The sequence below is a fragment of the Thermobia domestica genome, chromosome 9, assembly GCF_964235325.1.
Source record: "Thermobia domestica chromosome 9, izTheDome1.hap1.1, whole genome shotgun sequence".
Classification (NCBI taxonomy): Eukaryota; Metazoa; Arthropoda; class Insecta; order Zygentoma; family Lepismatidae; genus Thermobia; species Thermobia domestica.
In genome coordinates this window covers 208,589,386-208,614,320 of record NC_137462.1, presented here as the reverse complement: position 1 = coordinate 208,614,320, position 24,935 = coordinate 208,589,386, and the positions used below count along the sequence as shown (strand labels likewise).

The window sequence follows — 24,935 nt, the reverse complement described above, 5'->3', positions numbered from 1 at the left end:
AATTCCCTTTATCCCGTTTCGAGAAATCGTAAAAAAAATTCCACAATATGGGATTTTTCTTACGGGTTGGCATCACTGCCCGGTGGACCAACACGGGCTTGCTCTTTAGTATGAAACTAATCATGTTTCAGTACTGGTCTGCATTTGGTCCATATGTAAGAATTTATAAAAACAAAGGTTGTTAACCAAAAATTTACTATTCCTGGGTATAACGGTAATATTTACTGTTATGTGTAGGTAGAACAAACGGTTCTGTGAACTCGAAATATTTTAACAACCGGCTATAGCGAACCGGCTGAATAGCACCACTGGTTCTTGGATTCTTTTTAATTTTAAAGATATCATTTGAAACACTGAATTTTTCTAGCGCTTGGATTCCTCGTTATCAGTGGTTTACCATATTATTGGATTTAAACTTGATAGGACCTTCCAACACTGATATCGATATCAATGACGTAATTATCGATTTTACAGCAGAAGTATTGTTTGAACTTTCGTACAATTACAATATACATAACAAATTTACTTTGAGTAGAATGGTTCATAACTTTCAGCATAGTATATCGAATGTTTTGTATGAAAAACAAGGAGCTATTTTAATAGTGAAAAATTCAAATGCATATACGCAGAAACATAAAGCTTAATTTATCAACACAGAAACAACAGTTTGTGAAATGCATATTTATTAGTCGTGCTGATTCATTAATCGTGAATTGTAGAACTGTAGTTACCAGTAAGCTGAGCAAGGATTACTTTACGCAATTCATTTGTAAACAATCTACTGGCCTTAAATTTTCCAAATTTTTCTCATACGATTCGTGTGCTTATATAGCTTAAAATGTCTCCCGTGCAAGTGTTAGTAAGAACAGTTCATAGTTATGGTCAAAAAACCGTGGATACAGTAAATACTATGAAAGATGTACTGTATAAAGTAGGAGTTTCAGTTTTAGTTGGCGCTGCTCTTCTGTGGTTGTCAGTTTTTCTTTATGTATCATTCTACTACACATACATGCCTGCTACTTCGCACGTTCGCCCAGTCCACGTACAATTTGAGTAAGTATAGCAGGATAAGCAGATTTATTGTATTTAAATAACAATAAAGATACTAATGCAGGGCAAGGTTGGTAATGACGTTTGGAAAAAGTACACTATTTGAACATTAATTCAAATTGTATACAGATGCAGATTGACGAACTGTTAGTCAGCATTCGTTAAATTTGTGGCTCTAATTTTTTAATTCTAATCATGTGTATCCGCTTTAAGAAAGTAATTTATACTAGGGATCTATCTTTACAGCACCAAGGTAAAAATGTACTTCATGGGTACGGGTAATGTCTAGAGCACTACATTTGTTGCTGGTGTATTTTGGGGGCACCACATTTTGGAAGATTTACAAGTAAAATTCACTAATTTGCATTAAAAGACATGTTTATAAGAAACAAATTTCTGCAGACGACAGATTTAAACGCAAAGCAATATAGCTGTATTTTAGGTTTACAAATGTAGGATTATTAGTGTAAAATCATTACAAGTGTTTTACGACGAATAAAATAAGTGATTGCTTATAAAAGACCACTTCTTTAGATGCTATTTTCCACCGGCGATAAGTCTATATTTCTGTGTAGTGTGCAGAACCTGTACTTTGTTAACAAGTGGAGCGTTATTAGTATAAAGCCATGACAACTGCTACTGAAACTCGTATCATTGCAAATACTACCCACTTGTTCTCACTACCCTTGCTTACGCGCACACCCACCATTGCTGACGCTCCTGCTCCCTTCGGACACTACCGCACGGGCATACCAGCTTCGCCCTGCCCTGACTCGGTTAGATAGTATTCGTACTTATTAACATACCTAACCCATGTTGGTTTGTGATTTTTTGCACTCTACTATTTATGTTACACATTTCAAAGCCGTATTTATACGTAAACCTTAAAAGAATTGTAAATTTTCAAAATACTTCTGTTGGTCCCCTTGAATTTTATCAATGCCAAGTGATATATTTTCATATCGTCCAGCGGAAATCTTTAGGGGACAATAAGAAGGAGTCTAGTGAAAGGATTATAATTTTTCAACAATTAATTCTAGTGGTGCGCTAAAAGTAAACCAGTACTCCAAATTTAGTGGGAAACATTAGGTCCATGAGTTTCTCCCGTATTCTCATTTCACTAATTATTTCCCGTCTAATTACTTTAATCGCCTTTAGCGTAGATGACATAATCATGTGTCGTAAAGCAAGGGATTTATTTTCATTTCTATTGTACTTGTGTTACTGAGGTATACAGTAATAAGAAGCAGGTTAGTAAGCATGGACAAAATGTATAATAAAACTAGAGACGGTGAGATAAGTAATTCCACTTTATTATGTAAAGAGGATCGTGATTTTACGATTTTTCACACATTCTCATTCCACCAAATTCCATAATTATTCACTTTCATTAATTATTAGTCTCCTTCAACCTAAAATGCATAAACATGAGACGTTAGATCAAAGATTTAGTTTTCATTTTAATTAGGTAAATACGAGGTGCATTCAAAATAAAAAAAAAATTAAAAGTGACACAGATATAACTACATTATTCTTCGACGTAATCGCCAAAATTCTATAAACAACGGTCCAAATATTTCACCAATCGTTGAATTTCTTCTCGATAGAATTTTGCTCCTTAGCCGCGGAGGACGGATGTTCATTCACAGGAATTTAGGAAATTTTGCCAGAAATTTTAGCATGTACGAAATTTAGTCATATTTGTTCTTGAACTAAGGAGAGATAAACTAAACTCAGCTCTCTCTATATATAAGACAGATAAACTAATCAAGACCGAAAACAATTAATTTGTTAGAATCTGGAAAATTGAAGTTTCGAATACCTTATGCAAGAACAAACACCTTTGAGCCCCTTCTGACCAAGCGGTTATCGTACGCACCTTTGGCGTAAGAGACGGGTTCGATTCCTGATGGGAGCTTCTGTAGTTCGGATCCCACGTTAAGCTGTAGATCCACGTCTCATTTAGCCTTGCTGCTTAAAGTGACGCTAAACTGAAAAGCAAATCAAAAACAAACACCAGTACAAGAACATACCAGCTTTAACAAATGTTAGAAGTATGAACAAAATGGCACCCCAATGGGTTTGTGTGTTGCTATTTAGAAATATTAGGTTGTGCTAAAATGGAAATTCCTGAATAGAAAATATCATGCAAAATATAATAAGGTTACAGGATAATAAGTGCTTTATATATTCATTTAAGTATAGGCGTGTGCATTATGTATGACATTATAAGATACATCATGCCGAGAATTTTGCAAACTTTTATTCCTGTGTTAAATGCTAAACACAAGGTCTAGAGCCGTTTATCCAGCGTTTGAAACTCTTTTAGTCATAGAGTTAGTAAACTAACCATTAGAAGCACAATTAGACCATTATCTATGTGATTCCACCTACTAGCGCGTTCCTAATTGGACAATCATTTGTTTTCCAGTTGTATCGCAATAAGCAGTCACCTGCTATTTGTGTCAATGTATAAGTCATGTTATCAAGTGAAAACCTAGACAAGATTTCTGAGTAGAACTCACGTAAAACATATGTTATTTAAAAACACTATTACTAACGGATTAAAAAAATATATTATTGGAGCATGAAATAATGCAGTGCTTTTATTGTTTTTTATAAATTCACTAGGAGAACTATCTGAAAGTGAAGTAAGAAAAACTATGCAGATGCACATAAACATAGGATGTGAGGTGGAAAATTTTCCGTTCTAAGAAAAATATCAGTAATCAAGTAACAATTCCCCTTGTAAGTAACAAAAATAATTTCTGTTATACAATATAGTTTCCAAAGGAGTTCTACAATGTTTCCATTCCTAAATATTAATTATATCGTGTTTAGGAAATGTATTACGTCGTGGAAATAAGCGCAAGTAACAAAAATTTAAATGTACTGACGTGTAATTTAATTATTACGAATACCGAGAAAGAAAATATGTTAAGCAAATCAAATAACTGACTGGTTCATATTAGCTTTTGAACTAGAGAAACAAATCACTGAACAAAGCAACGTTTATTTTAAAATAATAAATGTAAAATATTTTATTATTAATTAATTAAATTAACAGTTATTATTTTAAAATAAACATTGCTTTGTTTATTTTTTTTATTTTGTTTGCGTTGTTTATTGCTTTGTTTATTTTTGAGTTCAAATCAAATAAGTATTCTATTCTTGGCTGCCGTCAGAAAATAATGTTGGGATAGGAGTACCTGATGAAAAGACTCTTCCGATATGATTGATTGGAGAGGCCAACGAATATACATAGTTTTCGGGAAATCTACTATCATGTGCATGGTCATTTAGAGTACAAACATGAGACTTTTCACATTTCTCAAAACAAGATTATTTTTTTTTTTTAATTCTGTGTTCAGATTCTTGATCGGAGATTATTTCATAATTTGCTTATTATTATTATTATTATTATTATTATTATTATTATTATTATTATTATTTAACATTTAGAATAAGTGATGATTTCAGAAGATTTGAACTCGAAATAAACAAAGGATAAACTAGTATTGCAAAAATACAAGTGACCATGGTTGAACCCGAACTAAGAAATACCCCGGGAAATTTCTTTGCTCCGGAGCAAATTTTTTCCCAGGATCACCTCCTGAAATTACTGTCTAGCATTGTACCTTTACATGATATAGTTTGAATAAATCAATGATTTGTGAGTGTACATTAGATTCCAAGGTTAGATTTTCACTTGAAAGAAATTCATATGGAGATCATTATTATTAACAGACATCAAACCAATCTATAAATATATTTTTGACTCCAGCAACACTTTAGTGAAATCAAGAATTAATGCACTGAAAACGTTTCGTAAGATACAGCAGTGCATTAAAATACTCATGGCACTGAGATATATCCATCTTTGAGGTCAAGTGACTTACTAGTACTTCCGATTACAATATTGATTTTCATAACAGTAAAAGATGTAGAGAAGATTTTTTTTTTAATCGATTCAGCATCCCGAGAATAGATTTCATATCCTAGGCTAACCTTCTATTCAAACCGGAAGTGGTAGAAATCAACCATTTCTGGTTTCAATATCTATGGCCATAGATAGCGACAAGCTGATTTTTGCAGTCGGTTCAGCGTATCAAGAGAACTTATCATCACCACATGCAACGCTCTACCAAAACCAGAAATGGTTGAAATTTATTAGTACTTCCGGTTTCAATACTGATTTCCACAGAACAAAATTAGTAAATGATATCGAGAAGCGGCTTCTTGCATTCAATTCAGCGTCCCTAGAATAGTTTCCATCTCCGTTGATCCTATTCAAACCGAAAGTGGTAGATTGTCTGTTTTAACTTTGGTCATCATAGAACAGAAAAGGGTAATAAATTGAGACATGCGAATTTTAGCAATCTATTCAGCGTCTCAAGGTAACATACATCATCATTCGCAACATACTATCCCAACCGAAAGTAGTTGGAATTTACTAGTATTTCCTGTTTCAATACTTATTTTCATAAAGCAGAAACGGTAAGGGATATCAGTAAACGGGTTTTGTGAAAGATTCGGCACCCAATAATGAGGTTTGTCTTTACTTTTATTTATCTGTTGAAACCGGAAGTTGTGAAAACTTACGTTTATTCGACTACAACACTATCGTATAGTTGATAAATCTGAAATAATTAGTGACAAGCAGATTTTTGATATGGATTTAGTACCAAGAACATGTTTCATCTTTGATTTTATTCTTTTTATGGCGGCCAAAAGTGATAGACATCAATTACCATTTCCAGTTTCAATGTTAATCCCCATGGGGCAAAAACAGTAAGGGATAGCGAGTAATGCTTTTTTATTTAATCTACAATATATTTATTTGTATTGAAGTCTGAGGCCCATAATACAATTCTACAAATTTGTGACATAGTTCTAATGTGAATATACATCACAACGAATACAAATGAATGTGAATAGATACATTAATAGATTCATAGCAATGTTTTTTTTTTTTCCCTTAGGATAGAATAGAGGGTGCATTGTTGTTCTTAGTCTTATTTCAAGCTTCTCCTTGTGGTGGACAAACATCGTGCTCGTGGGTTTTCTCGGGGATAACCCTTTTCCTCCCACTTCTTTCATTCCACCATTTCATTCATTTCTCATCTTCACCGTCTCCTTTAGCCTAACTGGCATAACCATGGGACGTAAAAATAAAGATTTCATTTCAAGCTTCTTCTCGTAAATGGTAGAATGACTAGGAATTTCGCAAGGGCTGATAGCTTCTGTTTGTTGGTTGTATTTAGAATTTTGTTTATTTTTTTTTTTCTTTCTTTCATGGATCCTATCCCCTTCCCATCCCTAATTTCATTCTCTCTCTAGTACCTTACATTCGAATAGAATATGTGTTTCATTTTCGATTTCACCACATAGACTATATAAATAATTTCCGGTTTCATCTTTCGGGCTTTTCTATACCCCGATTCGAAATATTGCTGTCGCACGTCTTTGTTCTGTGGCTCAAGATATTTTTCCGCTCCATCATTTGTTTTGATTTTTATGTAAGTTGTCAAAAATCGTTTAGTTTCTCAGCGGCTTTCAAATTTTTAGTTACATCTGATGTTACGTTTTGTTTCATTGTTTTACATACGTTTTTGATTTCTTGTTTCTTTTTTCCGACAAGTCAGTTGGGAGTTTACCTCTTGTAGGAGTTTCAATACTCCTATCACCCATGAGTTACTACTTCTCTGTCTCATTTGATAATCAAGGCATAGTTTCTGAATTGAATATAGCATATATCTTTTGTGAGGCTTACCAGATAATCAAGTTCAAAGTGATCAATAATGAAGAAATGGATTTAACCCTACCTTTGTCGATGCTAAAAATATACGTTCCGCAAAATTTCTGCGATTTTATGAAGCATAGATTGTGTTTTCTTTGAGATTAGGGTGTTATTGCTATTATTTATTATTATAGTTAGAGGGAAGAGGATTGGTTCACGTCTTCACAATAACTTTATGAAAGATATCCAAAATTTCAATGACGCATTGCGGATTACCCCTGCTAGAAACTACAAACTTAAGTATTGTAATATCCCCTCCATCTGCCAAGCAGCAATAACAATAAGCATGTGACACTCCCATATTAGCAACACCATCATGTGACTCAAAGATGGACAATACAAGCATCACCCACGAAAGAGGTCGAAGACTCCTGAAATGTGTTTTCTTGGTTGCCTTGGATTGAGAGAAAGCCTTCACCCTCTTTCGGCTGCTGTGGACTGAGCTGTGAGTCCTAAGACTAACCGCTTGGCGTAAAACTCGAAGATTTCATTTCATTTTCCTAACACCCTCTCAAATAGTGTGGACAGAAATTATTCCTAACCTTATTGTAGGCTGTTGGGGGCTGAAAATATCCCGTTACGGCTGCTGTGGGTTGGAACATCCTACCAAGTCTAACCTTTCTCTGCTGCTGTGAGCTGAGAAACTCCCTACTAGATATTCATCATACGGGATTACGCATATAGATCTTTGGATCTTGATTGTAAAGTTAATTATATTATAGCCTGTGTAATCTTTGACATCCTTATAATAAAAGGGTGAGGGAAAATGAAATCCTGTGTACATTGGTCACTATCTAAGGATCATTACAATATTCTATACTGTACTATACTGCAATATACTATAAAACATGACAGTATTCACTTCCTAATTGTACTGCTTCTACAGTATTCTTAGCACGAACGCGATGGTAGTGTCACAAGAGATATTAGGGCTTATGCCGTTTAGAATTAGTGCTGTTGAAGTTTAATACAAATTAGGTCTTGTGCCGTGTAGATTTTGTACTGCTTAGGGCTAGTGCTGCATCCGCGCTTAAAAACTTACGTTTTAGCATAAAATGAAACTTAATTAAAATGATAAATGATGGCATGAAAATGTAGAATTATTTTATTATTTCAGATCATGCAAAGAACACAGAGGAATATGCAGCAATCCGTCAGCACATATCCAGTTTACAAAAAAGCAACAATTTCTAATGATTGGTCAACCATATAAAATATATTTACATTTAGAAATGCCAGAATCTCCAGCCAATAAGAAATTGGGTAAGTTTTAATAGTAAGTTACATATGATATAGTAGTAATAAGCTTTATTATTGGATGAAGATTTTTGTTGCTCCACCAAATCATTCCACAATAAATTTGATGGAAAGTTGCTCAAACATTGTTTTCAAGTTAGCACATCACTTTTGAGGTTCAAAGCTCGAAATTTATGTTCACCAAAAAGAACTATGTCCACTCAATCAAGAAATTCTCACCAAATAACCACCAAGTGTTAAGCTTTCACTTGTTATCAGTACTTATTATACCGATGTAGATCTCAGTTCTTTCTCGTTGCCCGCCAGTATTAACGTTGATTTATTGCGTACATACATTATCTACAACAGTGTACGTAATTTTGTTTAAAACATCTCACAAGAAAGTAGAAAAGATATCAAAGCGTAAGCTCGGGAAGGCACAAGATATCAGATGAAGAAATGAAAAAGTTCTCCAGCCTTTCTTAGATAGCAGATTAAATCCTAATACTCTTGGCCAAAGCGAGAAAATCACAAATTATCTTTGGTAAAATAAAAGAGCTTAAGACTCTTAGGAATAAATCGTGCTCCTTCTCACAGTATGAAATACTCCTGACAACCCGATAAAGTCTGACATTTTCCAACATTGAGACGATGAATGGTCTAAAATTCAGTTTCTTTCTATTTCACTTTTCCACACCTTGAAACATCAAAAAATTGAAAGTGAAATTGTGATATGCAGTTAAACTGTTTTTATGTTCAATTTCATACAAATTTTAACGTAATTAAATGACTGAACTTATAACATTGGATACAAAATTATTAAAAATGTGTTTGTGATGTACTATATTTATTAATTAAAATAGTTTTCATCCCACCGAAAGCGTTTTTTTTTTTTTTCTTCTCACCTTCCATTCAAATTATCAATACGTAGATACTAAACTGAAAATAGGAATAGGACACAAAGCTGAATGATCATCCTACATTTGTTTCAAATGGAACATAATTTATGATTCCCACGCATGGATCAATTGCATTAATAATTATAGGTACCCAGTTGGATTACGCTTCAACTGTATTAATATCAGGACTTCTTTGTATATTATTATTATTATTATTATTCATTGTACAACATAGGTGTTCCCAAACTTTCTGATTACATACTTCGATTACTTTGCTTTGGAGGGTGGGGACACGTTTGAGACATCCTCGAAAACTTACCTGAGGGCATCTCATTATCAGCCTATAAGTGTAAACAACACTTGTACAGTTACAGGTTTAGGATACGCTTTTTAGCCAAAGTCCACGATAAAATAACAGCTTGAGGAGAATACTTACTATGTTTCAAAATTTATTTCATTCATGATGCGATCACAAACAACAGAAAACGTCGCTTTCAATGTAGCGAGAAATATAGAAATAAAGAAATATTCTTCCCCTTCTCCTTTCTTTAAAACGGAAATTTTGAAAAGGCATGTGTCCATTTATGTTTAATGAAGAGTTTATATACTGAGATTCATCTTCCTAGCGTGGTGGGCTTGTGAGATACTCAATTTTTCGTATACATTTTGACCTTCCTCCCTCATACTCCCTCAGGATATACATTTCAAAGTGACATGACCAAATCCCAGTTCGAGGTGGATAACTGTATTCCAAAATTCATTTCAAACGGCTCAGTCGTGGTGTCCTCCCAACAGTCAATTCTCCCAAGTTTCGGCCTTTCCTTATTTAAATATTAAGAAAATGTTTTTCCTCGACAACGTTCACCAAAATTATCCTATTTTAATTCTGTATGGCGTATATTTTCCCTGTGGCTTTCCAATAATCCTCACCGTTCAGGATTAAAGTCTGTTAAGAGTAAAAGAGTGAATTCACATTTTCCCTACCCGGCATTTAACAATATCTTACTATAATTTTCGTAAATAAATATTTGACTTTGAAACAATATGGTGAATATTTTCTGTGAGAGTTCCCAATGATCCCTACTGCATGAAGTTGAAGAATAAAGGAGGTGAGTTTACACGTTTCCCCCAATTTAAAAACGTATGTTCCACGACATCTTTCATAAATAAAATATTTGATTTTAATTCAAATATGGTAGATATATTTTCTGAGGCTTCACATGCGCCGACTGCTTGAGTTTAGTCAGTCGACAGTGAGAGAATAAATATCCTCCCACTCTTCGCGATGTAGAAAGTATGTTCCTCGATACCTTTCGTAGAAACTCGATCTGGATATAATATGGTATATATTCTTATGAATAGATTATTAAAAAAAATGTATGTGTAGATGCCAAGTGAGGTAGTATTTGTGTAAGCAGGTGATGTTATTTTCAGTATTTAACATTTGAAAACCTCATATACATATCGGATATTTTAATATCATTAACAAATAGTATGAGAACGATCATGATATGTTAATGCTTTTGTTTATTTTTTATTTTTTTATTATTTTTTTCAGGAATGTTTATGGTATGTGTGAAGTTAAAGAGCCAAGAAGGTGAAGTGGTGGCTAATTCATGTCGTTCAGCAATGCTTCATTATCGAAGCAACATGCTCGAAACACTTATCATGTTAGTATTTTCACCATTCTTTGTTTTCGGAAGTGTTGAAGAGAAGCAAACATTGACGCTTGAACTGTTCTCAGATTTTCTAGAAGATCCTGTGAGTATAATTTAAAATATTAAAAATTCAAATCTAAAATATCAACGTTCCGAAGTAAAATTTTATTTCAGCTTGTATGGCAGAGGTAAAACAATGATAATAAATGGCTAACATTCTCGCCTAAGAGTCGGAAGGTTCTGGGTTCATATTCATGTATCAGATTAGGGCAGATATGCTGATTGAGTTTTTGTGTAGTCTTTTATCAGTTCCATCAAGCGAATGCTGAAATAATGCCTTTAGTGTATAGGCATTTTACTACTCCCTTCGTAGAAAACCTTCCACCTTTAAATGTTTTCTGGCTGAATCTGAAACACAATTACATTTTGAAAGTATTTTCGTTATTAAAAATTAACGATACATTTAGCAATGCACTTTACCTAAAGTTGGTTTCGTTAGATTTTTGATTCTTTTAAAAGGCCGCTTATTTACAGCATACCCAGGAAAATACATATTCTGTTTGAGGTTTGCCAGATTTAAGTTGAGAGTTTGGTACAGTATGTTGAATAATGTAGGTCGCATTCGATTTGAAAATTATGTCTGTACATGATACGCAATATAAGCAAGACGGTATATTATTATAATAGATTCGATTTTTTTTTTAAAAAAAAGTAACAAAGGACAACAATTTATAATAAAATTTTACTTTAAACTAAGTAATGTGATTGTAAGATAATTTTAGTAAATTCATACACATATTTCAAAGCAAAATAAAAGTTTTTGTCCGTGCACAGAAAGAAAGTTAAATTTATAATTTAAATTTTAATCGTGGATTGTATCCTACAGAGCGAGGAAACAACGAGATAACCAAAATGGTTCAGTGAAAACATTTGCATATATATAGATAAAGTTAACCATTAGTAATTGTTAAAATATTGACAAAAGCTTCGTGAAAATTATGTATTTGAGTTTCAACTATCTTATCGTGGTTGATCGTAGTTAAAGATTTAGTGCGGACTCCCTGTAATTGTTGGCTACGACATACGTAATATAATACTTTGATTTCCATTTACTGAATGTATAATTTTCTTTACAACAATAATTCTACATTGTTTATTTGATAACACTTGTTTCATATGAATTTCAATAAATGAGAATATAAGTGGTCATAACTGAAGCTCTGATTGGCATACACCAAGAAATACAATACCATCTGTCATAAACAGACAATATATACATGGAAGCATTTACCAAAAATAGTAATTATAATTATAGTAGCTAAAAATTGCTTAAAGTAGACATTTGAAGGTAAATCCTGAAGGTGCTTGATTTCATTGTAAACATTACTTATACATAATAATAATAATAATAATAAATTTTAAAATCTGTTGATGGAGGCGCGAACAAAAATCAGTTTCCATCCATGTAATTTCTTTTGCTTTTCGTTTCCAAATTGATAGGATAATCTGGGTGCAATTTATGTATCTAAAAGGAATATAAAATTGTGTTAAGGAAACATTGTATTTTACTGAAAGCGATGTTAGAAACTCTAGCTAGAACAGATGCTATGAAGACGTTTTCAAGAATAATACCAATCATATCACCTAGTTCAAATATCAATCCCTGAATAATTCTTTCAATTCTGATCTTTTGAATTTATTCTGGAGGCTTTTTCATGGAGGGTAAAAATACAAATAAAAGAATTCTAAATGGCTGTGATATAAAAAGGAAAGGAACTTACAACATACGATGTTACTTTTTACCATCATGAAATGAAGATGAAACAATTATTTTATTGCAAACTAAAGAAAAATATATTTTTTAAAAAATAGTTGCGCTATATTCTAAGCCAGGAAATCTCAACATTTTGTACTGACCTAAAAGATGCTGTTGACAGAAACTTAACGAGTACCGACTTGAGTTTCTGGAAAGAAAAAAAATTGGATATGCAATGAAGACAAAGAAGAAAACGAGTTTATAAACGAGGAAATTGTAGAAGTCAGATGATTAACACCAGAAGAATTTGAATAAGTAGAGCGGACGATAGGAAAGTCCAGGAAAGTAGTGTAGACTTTTTTGATTAAAGAAAACGGCATGTCAAGCAAGAGGTAGAGCCAAAAGCAGCGAAAAAGAGGATCCTACTAAAGAGTGAGAAGGAAGATAAAAAAAATAAAAAGAAAGAAAGCAAGAAAACTTGAACAGAAGAAAGAGAAAGAAAAATAATTAAGTTGAGACAAGAATCGGAAAGTGGCTAAAAATACGAAAGAGAATTAATATTGATTTTGATTACATTGACTTTCTGGTTGCTGTTCAAACTTAAGAAGCAGTAATTGTTAAGGGATTTATATAAAAAGGGCTGAAAGTGCCTAATACTCTAAACAGAGTCTTTGTAGAAGTTACGTAATGAGTGGTGTGTTAGAACAGACGGTAATAGTGTAAAATGGACGAACTTTAACTTACAAGGAAAAAATTGTTGGCGCTCAGTGATGTAGTACGAGTGTGACAAAAGTGACAAGTGTATTGGGTATGTTGTGAGGCATAAAGTCCAAGTGATGCCCGCCCTACGAAACTCATCTCGAAACCTTCACGGCGAAGAGGAGCAGTGGTCGGAAGAAAAATCTTAGTGGCAGGTCCTTCCGAGCATTAAAGCGGATTCTCACTCAGAACCATCGTGCGACTGCGGTGCAAGTGACGGAGGAACTCAAGCAGTATTTCTCACAGTCTGATCTGTATCGACAATCACAGCCCGCCGAGACATGTGGGGTCGGGTTGCATGGGGAAGCCACTGATAAGGATCCATAATGCTTTAGTACGACGTCTGTGGTGCCACGTACATGCAATATGAATTACAGATGACTGGAAACGGATATTATTATCAGATGGGTCATCATTCACCTTATTTCAAATTACGAGCCGTGTTCATGTGTGGCGTACGCCCAAAGAAACCTTTGATCCGCAGTGTCCCCGCTCAACCGTGAAATATGGCTGCCGCTGTGTTATGCTGTGGGCCGTAGGATTCTGGTTTTCAGTGAGTCCTGTGTTGACGCTTGCTGGTCACGTCACATCACTGCTCGTGGTTATGTCGCCATTTTAGGGAAGGATGTGCATCCTATAGTCCAGATGTTGTTTTCAGTCAGACTCCATATTCCGGAATGATAATACGCTCATTCAGACAGCTAGAAATGTTGCAGTGTGGTTTGAGGAACATGAAGATAAAGGTAAATATCTCCCTATGGGCCGGAAAATCTCCAGACTTGAACATAATTGAACGTCTGTAGTCTGTTTCGGAGACATAGATCCGGCTCAGACTTCCGTTTTCATAATCTGTCACGGATCAAAGTGATACATTCCACGCGAAATTGTGCAATATTCCAGTTGCTATCATTCACGGTCTCTATGACTCCAGAGCTGTTCTGAGGACGAAAGGTTGTCCGTTTTTGCACAATTATACTGTCTATGAATAAGAATGTAGATCTACGAAGAGAAGAAATATTGAATTTTTTTCCTTACATAAATAATAGTCAGTGAATATCCAATAGTAACTTAACATAACTCAAATCTAGCACAGGAAGGCTATTTATTTAACTTTTTAAAAGTAACTGTACAAAAAAACAGGTAAAACTATTAGACCGTAATTATGGACGCAACTCTGCAGGGTGTCTACTGATACTGGAAATACTGGAAATACTTGAATTATACTGTAATTTAATTTTGATACTGGAAATATACTGGAATTTTGATCCACATACTGGAAAAATCGTGAAACTGGCAATTTGTCAACAATACTTTTTTGTAATTGTTTTAATAGTCTTAGAAACAATTTTTGTATTCATTGAGATTGTAAATTTTTCCAAAGCAAGAGTTGAATTAATTTTGTAATTAGACATTTAGAATAATGGGTGAAGTGAAGGGCTGTGAGGGGAATTGGGAAACCCTTTAAAAAATGTTAAAAAATCATTTGCATTTCAAAAAAATCAAGGGTAACTAAATTTATTAAAAATATTCTTTTAATGGTAAAACAATTACAAACCTGAAATCATCAAGAGTGTTTTATTATTCCTAAAGAACTTTTAAAAAATCATTGTAATAGGTATTGGAATTTTGCTGATAGTTATACTGAATATACTGGAAATATACTGGAATTTTGAAAATGAAACTCAGTAGAACCCTGCTCTGTGTCCACCGTCAGGAAAACACCTTACTGTAATTTTAAACTATGTTACTCTATCCATCACGACTCTGAAACTCACTAAAGAAATAATAAACACTTCTGACCAGAGTATATACACTGTAATTTAGTTTTTAATAAACAAGTGTACATACTCTGGTCAGAAGTGTTTATTATTTCTTTAAATTATGTTTTTAATCTTTTTGCCTTCATGTTGGTGTCCGAAATGTATTGACTGGGTAATTTGACTTCCTTTTTGAAAGGTACTTACAATAAGATATTGTCCTATTTTGTTTTAACCCCATGCTTATTTAGAAAAAAAAAATCTTTGACACCCTAGATCTATACCCTTTAAGCTTCAGGAAACGGATGATTAATGAAAATGAATGATTATGAAAAAAAAATGAGCAGTGAGAATGCGGGAGGAAACTGGAGATCTCCAAGATATTATTCCCACACAAACTAGATGGCTCTGCCACTGAAGCATCGTTCCTTCACTCACTTGAGGAAGTTCAGTGCATATAAATGCATAATTTTGCAGTACTTAAGCCTATATCGATTTGGACTCGTGCTTTATACAATCACTAGAATGACGAGGATGTGTACTGAATGTAACTAGAATATGGCAAACATTTTTTTCTGTCAGGCTGTATTTATTATTGTCGGTGTCTAAGGTTGATGGTGCAGTTTTTATAAAGCATGTACACTGCAGAATAGGAATAGCACTATATCACACTATTGCGAGCGATGATAATATTCAATGAGAAAAAGCGGAAAGGCTATTACTCACCGAAAAAATATGTAGCAGAATTTTCTTCTACATGCAACAGGTAGCGCTTTCTACTTCATTCATCAGCCTGTGGTAGACCTCAAAAAGGATAAAAAAGATGAAGGATGGTTAAAAAATGGTTAGAAAGTTAGGATATGTAAAAAAAAAAAAATCTTCTGTCAAACATTCAAGCTCACGGGAATGGAAACTCACTCACATTGAATATAATCACTGCTCGCAATAGTGTGATATTTATTCCCACGATGCTGGTGGAAATGCGAAAGTTCGAAAGTAAGTTTCCATTCCCGTGAGTTTGAATGTTTGACAGAAGTTTTTTTTTTTTATATATATATATATTTATTATTTATTTTTTTTTTTTTTACATATTCTAACCTTTTAACAATTTTTTAACCATACTTCATGTTTATCCTTTTTGAAGTCTACCACAGGCTAATGAAGAAAGTAGAAGCTTTCGAAAGCGCTACCTGTTGCATGTAGAATAAAATTCTGGTACATATTTTTTTGCGGTGAGTAATAGCCTTTTCCGCTTTTTCTGCCTATTGATCCTTCAATCCTTGGCTAAATGTAAATATGGATAGTTTATTATATGCATCTCGATGACCTTCTAACTGGATAATGCCTAGAAATTCTGGCTATCCTGTTGATATATTCGGAAGGATTAGTGATGATTAATGTGAAGAGGAAGGTGTATATATATATATATATATATATATATATATATATATATATATATAACAATTAAACAAACGAATGTGTATACGGTAGTTCAGGGGTAGAGAATTCACCTCTGGCGCTAGGACTTCTTGATTCGATTATAAAGTATGTGTGTGTGAGCGATTCTGTTGCTTATGTAGGGGTTCTCCTGTTTTCTCGTAGATTCTCATTCCACGGATTCCTCCATAATCATTCACTTTCATTATTCATCAGCATTACTCTCCTTTACCCTAAAGAGCATAAGGGCGAAACATTAAAGAGTTCATTTCAACAAGGAGTGAAAACGTAAAATTTATTTACAAGGAAAGAAAAACATATTGGCTTATGCATCATTAACGCTCATTCAATTATTGCCAAAATTACCAAGATCTGTATTGAAAGCCGATTTTATAGCTTTCATTAAGAATGTTTTTCAGTTGTAATACATGAAGTGAAATTATTTATTTTATTTTTTGAGACAGTTGTGCTATTAGTTATAAAATCCAGAAATTCGGCTTTAAATACGGATCTTGGTAATTTGACAAAAAGTGGATAATGTTTATTCAACTATTAAGGTACTCATTCCACAGGACAAGAAGAAAATGATTTTCTGTGGTTTAAAAAAAAAAAATCTAGTGTATATACTTGTAATAGTTTTGTTTTTCTTTCTATTTTGTTTGGCCGTTATACAATCTTCTGTTCGTGTTTATTTTGGTCAATTCTGTCGCGCCTGAAGATGCTAACAAAACAGTTGATGAAAATAGTGGAATATTAAAAAGTTTTTAATTTCTTTTGGTTTTATAATCATCGAGTTAAACATTGTTTACATTTGTTATTGATCCTCTTTTTAACAAATTCGAATAAACTTTACACAGAAAGGAGCGAATATGTAAGAATATAGAGAAGTATACACTGTGGGTGTGAATGGGTCGAAAAGAGTTATGCAACAAATATGACATTGATTTTAATAGTACTTCAGAAGTGTACATTTTTAGTATATTATGCCTATTTAATTATTTATGTGAAGGGATGCGTAGCTATGAACAACCTGATTTTGGAATTTGGAGGACGAATTTAACTCATCTTTAACAGAAACCATTCTAAACACTTTCCAGTATTACAGTACTCTCTACAGCATTCATACTTTCAAAGCAAACTAATGAGTATATTGCATTTATCTCTAAAATGATCCTAAATTTTTTATAACAAAGCCGCTCCTGAATCAGGTACTGTTCTCCTAAGTTCGAGATAACCTGAACTCCTTTGAGAACGAGGTTTGAAATACTTTGTTTTTTTTATTTTTATTTTCAGAAACATCCTGTGACAGAAGCATATGTTGAGATCCAAACACGCCATGCAGAATTGTATTCTGCAACAATGCATATCCATGCCCATTTTACAGGCGTTCGCTATCTTATGTTTCATTGGCCGTTGCTTTCTGCTGCAGTTGGTATAACTTCTAATCTTTTCTTTATGATCATCATTTGCTTCTTGTCATGGTATCATTTCTTTCAAGAAGACACATCCTATACTGCATCACAGGAAACGACGGGATATTATGTTGCATGTACATCACAAGAGACATTAAAATCAACTGTAGAGACTGATGGTAAGTAAAGATTAAAATGATAAATTTTCTCACTTTAGTAAATCTAAAGCTTCCTAAACTAGAACTGGAAAATAAAAAAAAAAAATATTCGTATCAGGAACACTTTTAGTTAAAGAGGCTACAATTCCTTTTATTTGAATAAGACAGTTCTTCATTCTAACAGGAATATTATTTAGTGGCATGATATGATTAATACAGCGATTAAAATGTTATGGTTTCCAATATTAATTTTTGATCGGTACTTCGCTATGACCCGTTTTCATAGTTGTTCCTTAAGTAAGTACTAAGTTGATGCTTGACTGAGAATGAACCACTTGTCTTAAGTACGTTACAGTTTCGTAGACAATTCTTTGTCTTTCTCAAGCATGTACTTCAAATACTGTTCTTAACGAAGCAGCTCTTTAAAGTGATAATTTTTTATCAGTGCTTCCAACTTCAACATGTTTTATCAAATTAATTATAAATTGTATTAATTTATTATTTACATTCAATAAGAAACTTCATTTAAATATCAAGAAGTCATAAATGACTAATAAGGTGCTGCATTAATATTGAAGGAACTTTCAGTAAATTATGCAAAATACTGATCAGTGTGCAAACGTTGCTAGTAAAACAAATAAGAACTTTTCAGCTTGTACCATAGTTCTTGCTGAACGTGTTTTGTATTGAGGCAGAGGCAGCTCGTGAGGGAAGTGACACAGGTGAAAATTAAAATTTTCTTTTACTTGAAACTAAAAGAAGTAATGCACTAATTATTGTAAACAACAAATCATAGATTATACATTAGATACCCTTTATGTCCTTAGTTTCAAGCGATAAAATTTTAATTTTTACTAGTGTGACTTTCCCCACGAGCTTCCTCTGGTGTTGGTGTGAAAAATGACTCGACGACCTTACAGAATATTTGAAAAAAGAAACTAATATGGTTAATAAAGACAATTCTTTTTTTAATAATTATTATTTTAACGGTAAGTAAACGTTCTGTATAATGAGTTTCTAAGGGAAAACAACTCTGCATTATCATGGTAAAGAAGTAAGCAACATTCTGTTTCAGAGAAGACGACAAACTAATTTCGCTTTATTCGTGACACAGGATAATCCACATTGCATGATTGAGAAAGATACCATGATGTTTCTAGTAAAAGAAAAATTTATGAAACTCCATCTTTTTCTATTAGATGATGCCTACATCATCATTATTATTATTATTATTATTATTATTATTATTATTATTATTATTATTATTATTAAAATAATAATAATAATAATAGAAAAGACAGAAAGCAAGAGAAAAGCAAAAAGAACAAACACACACAAAAGAAAAGATACTGGCCTGCCAAAAATCCCAATGTTTTTGCCGACACAATACTGTATTCTAAAAGGTTGTTTCGTATGCAGTGTCTGCCATGAGAATTGTTGGTTCCAATTTTTCGACGTAATCGTAAACACAGGTTTACGGTTGTATATTTAAAGAATATGTGAAACTCAACAATCGAATTGATGCAGGGATACTTTCTAAAATATGACACTATGAGTATTATGCATAAAAGTAAATGCATTATACTGAACAATGGCTAAAATTCTCCTCAACCGCTGCAGCGCTTTAGGATGCGAGAAAAAAATATGCGTGTGCGTAAAAAAATATGCATACGTTTCCCGACGCTATAGGGGTAATGTGCTGCGCACACATGCTGAACTTGAGGATGAATGTATTAACAGAAGAGTAACTTGTTTCACTATTCTTGTTACTTCTTTTTCATTTTATCTATGTATGAGACAATTGTTACCTTCATGAGTTTCCTTGTTAGTACTGTACAACGTTTGCTGCAGTATAATTGAAGCTGGAACAGTTGGATAAACAGCGCAGTGCCTAAAATGGCAAAATCTATCACGTTGCACTCTTAACGAAAAATAAATATAAAACATATTAAAAATAAATATAATGAATAAATACATGATGATGTATGGAGGAACTACTTCTTGTTCTTTAGCAATTCATAGTGGACACCATCTTAATGTCACGATGCCCTGTCCACTTCCGATTTCAACATTTTAGATTTGGAACTACCCAAAAATTTTTGTTTACTTTAAAACTTTGACTCCCTTCCTTTGACCTTTTCTACGTGTTTTCGGAAAACCGAGATAGCCATTTTTTAAAAAAAATCTCCATAAACCCCTGACACCGTTGCATGAGTTAACACTGTTTTGTTTCCCCATCACAAATGCAAAAGTGTTCCCTTTTTATGTTTATATATATAAAATTAAAAGTCATTATGTTTGTACTCTTAATCTCTTGAACCACCCGACCGATCTCGATCAAATTTTCAACATAGATGAGGGTCAGACCTGGGATGGTTTATATCATCATTTTGACGGTACAACATAGGGGAGAAGAGATATTTAAAAATAATCGAAAATGACCGATATTAGTATCGAATCTATAGTTTTCGGGGTCGCTGAGTTTAACAGTGATACTTCCGATCTCGTTGTTATATATGTTCAAAATACTTCCCTCCAGCAGTAATACACTTATTTAATCTTTCCGGCCACAAGTCAAAACTCCAACGCCACTTGTGTTTCGGCATTCTGTTGTAAAAGTCCGTAATTGATGCATCAATTTCATCTTCTGAGCGAAAACGCAAATGCTTTTTAAGGTTAAACTACGCCCAAAAATCACACATAGTTAAATCAAAGGTAAAGATGGAAAGCTGAAGTATTTTGTCAAGATTAGCATGGAAATACTCCATTGTTTGCATTGCAGTATGCGAGGAGATATTATCATGGTGGAAGATTAAACTTAGAGTTTTCAGCGATTCAAGAACGTGGAATAAACAGACTGTTGTGTACCAGTTTACTATAACAGTCTTCTGTTCTTTTAACCTAAAAGCTGCGACTAAACCAGTAGTACGGAAGATCATAGCGTACGTGACTTTTTTCATTGTTCGCTGTTCCTTCACAGTTGTTGGTATCGGTTCATCTTCATGGATCCAGACACGGTGAGTGGTGCAGTCATAAAATAGTGTGTAGGTTTCATCATCTGCAACAATTTTGTAATAATTTAGTGTTCATTTCGATTTACTATACCTAAAGTCTTAATCACAATTCTGACTCACTCAGTTTTTTTAAGTCTGACAGGTACCCACTGAAAAACTTTTTTTTTTTTAGTTGCATCTTTTCATGTAAACAGCTTCCTATGCCGATGAGGATCTAATGCCTAAAACCTTTTCTGTCATTGCATAGGTATATCCTAGATCTTTAGAGACTGTCTTGCAACAACAACAACAACAACAACAACAAAAAAGACTAATTCTGTCGTTGTTGAATACTGAGATCTTCCTTCACGGGCTTCATCTTGCAACGACTTCTGACTTCTTTAAAAGTCTTTGTACCTTCTATACACTCATATATGCTGGAGCAGCATCGCCAAATATTAATTTCAACATCTCGTGACAGTCTTTCTTCTCAGGCCGACGGGAAAGTCATAGTAAATTATGACTCAAAATGCTTCACGTAACAGTTCCATTGCCACAACGAGAATGTGCACACTTTCAATCAGAAATGTCACACCCCTAAAAAAATCAGAGATCGCGCGCTGAAGTTTGTCTTTTCTTTAATCTTCTTGATGCTTCATCTGTAATGGATGGATCATACATAGGTTTAAAAAGGCATAGGTTTATCTCACAGTTTCTGCTTGTTAGAAAATATAATGGAGTGGCCCTTGTATTATCATTATAACTTTTCATTGTCTTTTTTACTCAAAAGGGCACGATTCTAAAAAGCAAATAAGTCAAGCATACGAAAAGTGAACAAAAGTTTAAGAAATTTGCTGTCAAGAATGACTTACCTACATATACAGTATAGTCAGATATAAATTATTTAAAAGTTGGAAGTTAATAAAATGGTAAGGTTTATACGAAACGCTTACATTGAGATAAAATTTATTACAATACAGTACACAATACATGTATATAAGGCTTTATTACAATATACGAGTTGATGCTAACTCAATATTTTCGACTTAAAAAGTCATTTATCATTATTCACTTTTATAGTTTTATGAGGAAACTTAAAAATTTGCTTCACTAACATAAACTCAAATATATCTTAAGAGTCACAGAATGCTTATGGTTCATCTTTTATGGACTTTGTAATGAACAAACTTCTGTAAGTTGAAGTAAAAAGTATTTCAGTTATATGACACATAGAAAGAAATATTTAAAAAAATACACATGATGTTGATAGAAAAAAAATTCCAATTTTTGATTATCGGAAATATTTGCGGACAAAATCGTTTCCAATCTAGTGAAAAAGAATTTCAGTTAGTGCCTGCCTTTGAATTTTCGCTAGTGACCGTTTAGTGCAGTTTCAAGTTATCACCTTTCCCTATCACTTCATAAAACGCATCCGTAGGATCGTTTGCTGTGACTACTATTTTGTGTAACAGGATGGAAAGGGCGTGGGATTTCATTTCTTTAACGAACATCATTTACAAAATTGCATCTTCTCTCTGCCTCATTTCTGGAAGTTGGAAAAAAAAGTATAGAAGTAGGTTTGGAAGCATATGTAAAAAGTACATAAATTTCACAGACTGCATACGAAGTTTTCCTTGCTTTTATGTAGGTATGTGGGAATTTTTTTCCCTTCAATTTCATGACCTTTGGTATAAGTCTGCATATATATATATATATATATATATATATATATATATATATATATATATATATATAAATGTGCATTGTATAATATCTGTGTGTAATTTTCTCTTTTAATGTGGGGATCCCTTTTGCGAATCCTGGTTCAAGGTACCATCTGGAGTACTGCACCATGAGCTCCCTCGTGGCTATGTGAATAATGAAGCCACCTTTAGCGCTTGAGATCTGGGTTAGATTCTAGCCTTGTTGCTAACGGAATACTAAACTGAAATCAATTCAAACCATTGCAGCATATGGCCCATACGCCAGTGTAAATTTGTCTTGGGAAAATTTCTGTGGTGCCCCCTTCCCTTGATGTCCTAAGCAGTGGTTATTTTGCTTAATGGTTAATCCACCCCTGCTCCATATGCAGTATCGAGTAGACTTTTTATTTTTTTCGCCTAATGTTGATCCACCTGCGAATTATTTAAGGGAATATTTCCTCTTCATACAGCTAATTATACTTGAGTCTTATTAAGCACTCTTTATGTTATTCTGCGAGTGTTTTCACCGATCTTCTGATAAGTAGATTGTTTAAAAAAGAACTAGCTGATACGTCCGTTCAATAAAAATGTAATGACAAATCTCAGGTCTTCTAAGCATTTTAAAAATCAAATTTAAACGTTTCAGATTTTTCTTATCTTCATTTCTGCATAAAAAATGGGAAAATAAATTCCCTTTCCTCTCCCGTTAGAAGCGGAAAAATAGTAGAACATGCATCTAATAATTCTTAGTGAGAGGTTAATACACTGAACTTCTTCATATAAGACGCATTTTAGTCAAACTAAAATTATGAAAACTCAGTTCGAGATAGGTTCTAGGTTCTGTGTTTCATAAGTTAGCAATTTCTTGCATTGCACTTATCGAAGAGATACTTTTCAAACGTAATTTTGCTGTGAGCTCCTAGATGAAATATATCTCGCACATGAGTCGCGCATAAATATTGCTTTAGTCCTGGCTTGTCGCCCCTCAACATACTCGTAACATGGTCGTTCCGTACTTATTTATAGGTTGAGTCATCAAATTCGTAATTTTCGCATATTCTAATAAGTAGTTTTTCAGTTGTCTATAATTTACGACAAGTTCGCTTTTGTTCAGTGCTACTTCCATTTTGTGTGTATGTGTGTGTGTGTGTGTCGTGTGTGTGTGTGTGTATATATATATATATATATATATATATATATATATATATATATATATATATATAATAAAAATCGCACTAAGTAAGATTGAGTAAAGCACTGTTTTCTCGGTTCTTTTCTGAAGTATTTTAAAATATTTTTTTTTCAGATAATTCATCTTTCGAAGACGCAAGCATTCCAGAGGATAGCAAATCTGATGATTTTGTGCTTGATGATAAAAAGATACCAGAAGAAAAATCTAGTCACTCTACAGATTCAAGGGACTATTTAAATGAAATTTCTGGTCAGGAGAAATTTGAGATACTGTCAGGGGACCAAACTGATTCCATTAGTGACTAATTAATTATCACAATAACTTGTGTATGCTGAATTATTCGAAGGCTATATAAAGTAGGGATTTTCAACCTGGAGATCATAAGAAGGGTTGAAAAAAATAAATAGGATTTCACAAAACGTATAACGAAACATTAATTACAAACAGTAATATTACGTGTGGATTACTAGCTAAAATATATGGTTAAAACAACAGTTGCGAGATAAACAGGCTTGAGAAAGACTGATGTAAAACATTCCAAAGCAAACAAGTTATGACTACTTTTTCCATTGTTTGAATGCTAATTGTAAAAATATAAGTAAAATTGCTTCTTGTTATTTCCAGTTCTTTATTTCTTCATAAGCGTTAAAGAATGTGTTACGTGATGTATGTATGTGTATGGGATAATGTGTTTTGTAAAAGAATGTGTTATGTGTTGTATGTATGTATGTGTATGGGATAATATGTTTTGTAAATAGTTGCGTATTTTTTTAACGTAGAAAAATGTCATGAATTTTAAAATAATTACATATACGTAATTAATAAGCTGCTTAGTAATATTTTTTTGTTTTGTTTTGTTTTTTGTTAATGCAAGAATATTTTACCTCAATGAAACTTAAAAAATAGAACTTTATATTTTTCTGGTAATGTTTCATAAGTGAAATATTGTTAGCCATTATAATATTAAAAGAATTATGTATGGAATCTTTGAAAACACTGTAGGATACATTGTTCAGAGAGAGATTGTTCTTGGTTTGTAATTGATGTAAATTATACTAAATGTATATTTATATTTTTATAGTGAAATGAACTACTTCCCTAAAATAAACAAATGCTTCAGAAAAA

The 24,935-nt window shown here is 33.1% G+C and overlaps 1 protein-coding gene across 1 annotated transcript; it reads left to right on the top strand.

The window, feature by feature from the left end:
- The first annotated feature begins 431 nt into the window (after positions 1 to 431).
- On the top strand, positions 432 to 24,935 carry Seipin (lipid droplet biogenesis associated protein seipin). The gene is made up of 5 exons (XM_081725798.1): positions 432 to 1,053; positions 7,968 to 8,113; positions 10,544 to 10,746; positions 17,646 to 17,943; positions 23,925 to 24,935. Exons 1-5 carry the CDS (start codon positions 839 to 841, stop codon positions 24,113 to 24,115), a joined length of 1,053 nt encoding a protein of 350 aa, XP_081581924.1. The 5' UTR covers positions 432 to 838; the 3' UTR covers positions 24,116 to 24,935.

What these genes read in the sequence shown, in the direction of transcription:
- Seipin (XM_081725798.1), top strand. Translation starts at nt 839, where the DNA reads ATGTCTCCCGTGCAAGTGTTAGTAAGAACAGTTCATAGTTATGGTCAA. An exon ending in CCAGTCCACGTACAATTTGA is followed by an intron (nt 1,054 to 7,967) that starts GTAAGTATAGCA and finishes TTATTATTTCAG; the next exon opens with ATCATGCAAAGAACACAGAG. An exon ending in ATCAACTGTAGAGACTGATG is followed by an intron (nt 17,944 to 23,924) that starts GTAAGTAAAGAT and finishes TTTTTTTTTCAG; the next exon opens with ATAATTCATCTTTCGAAGAC.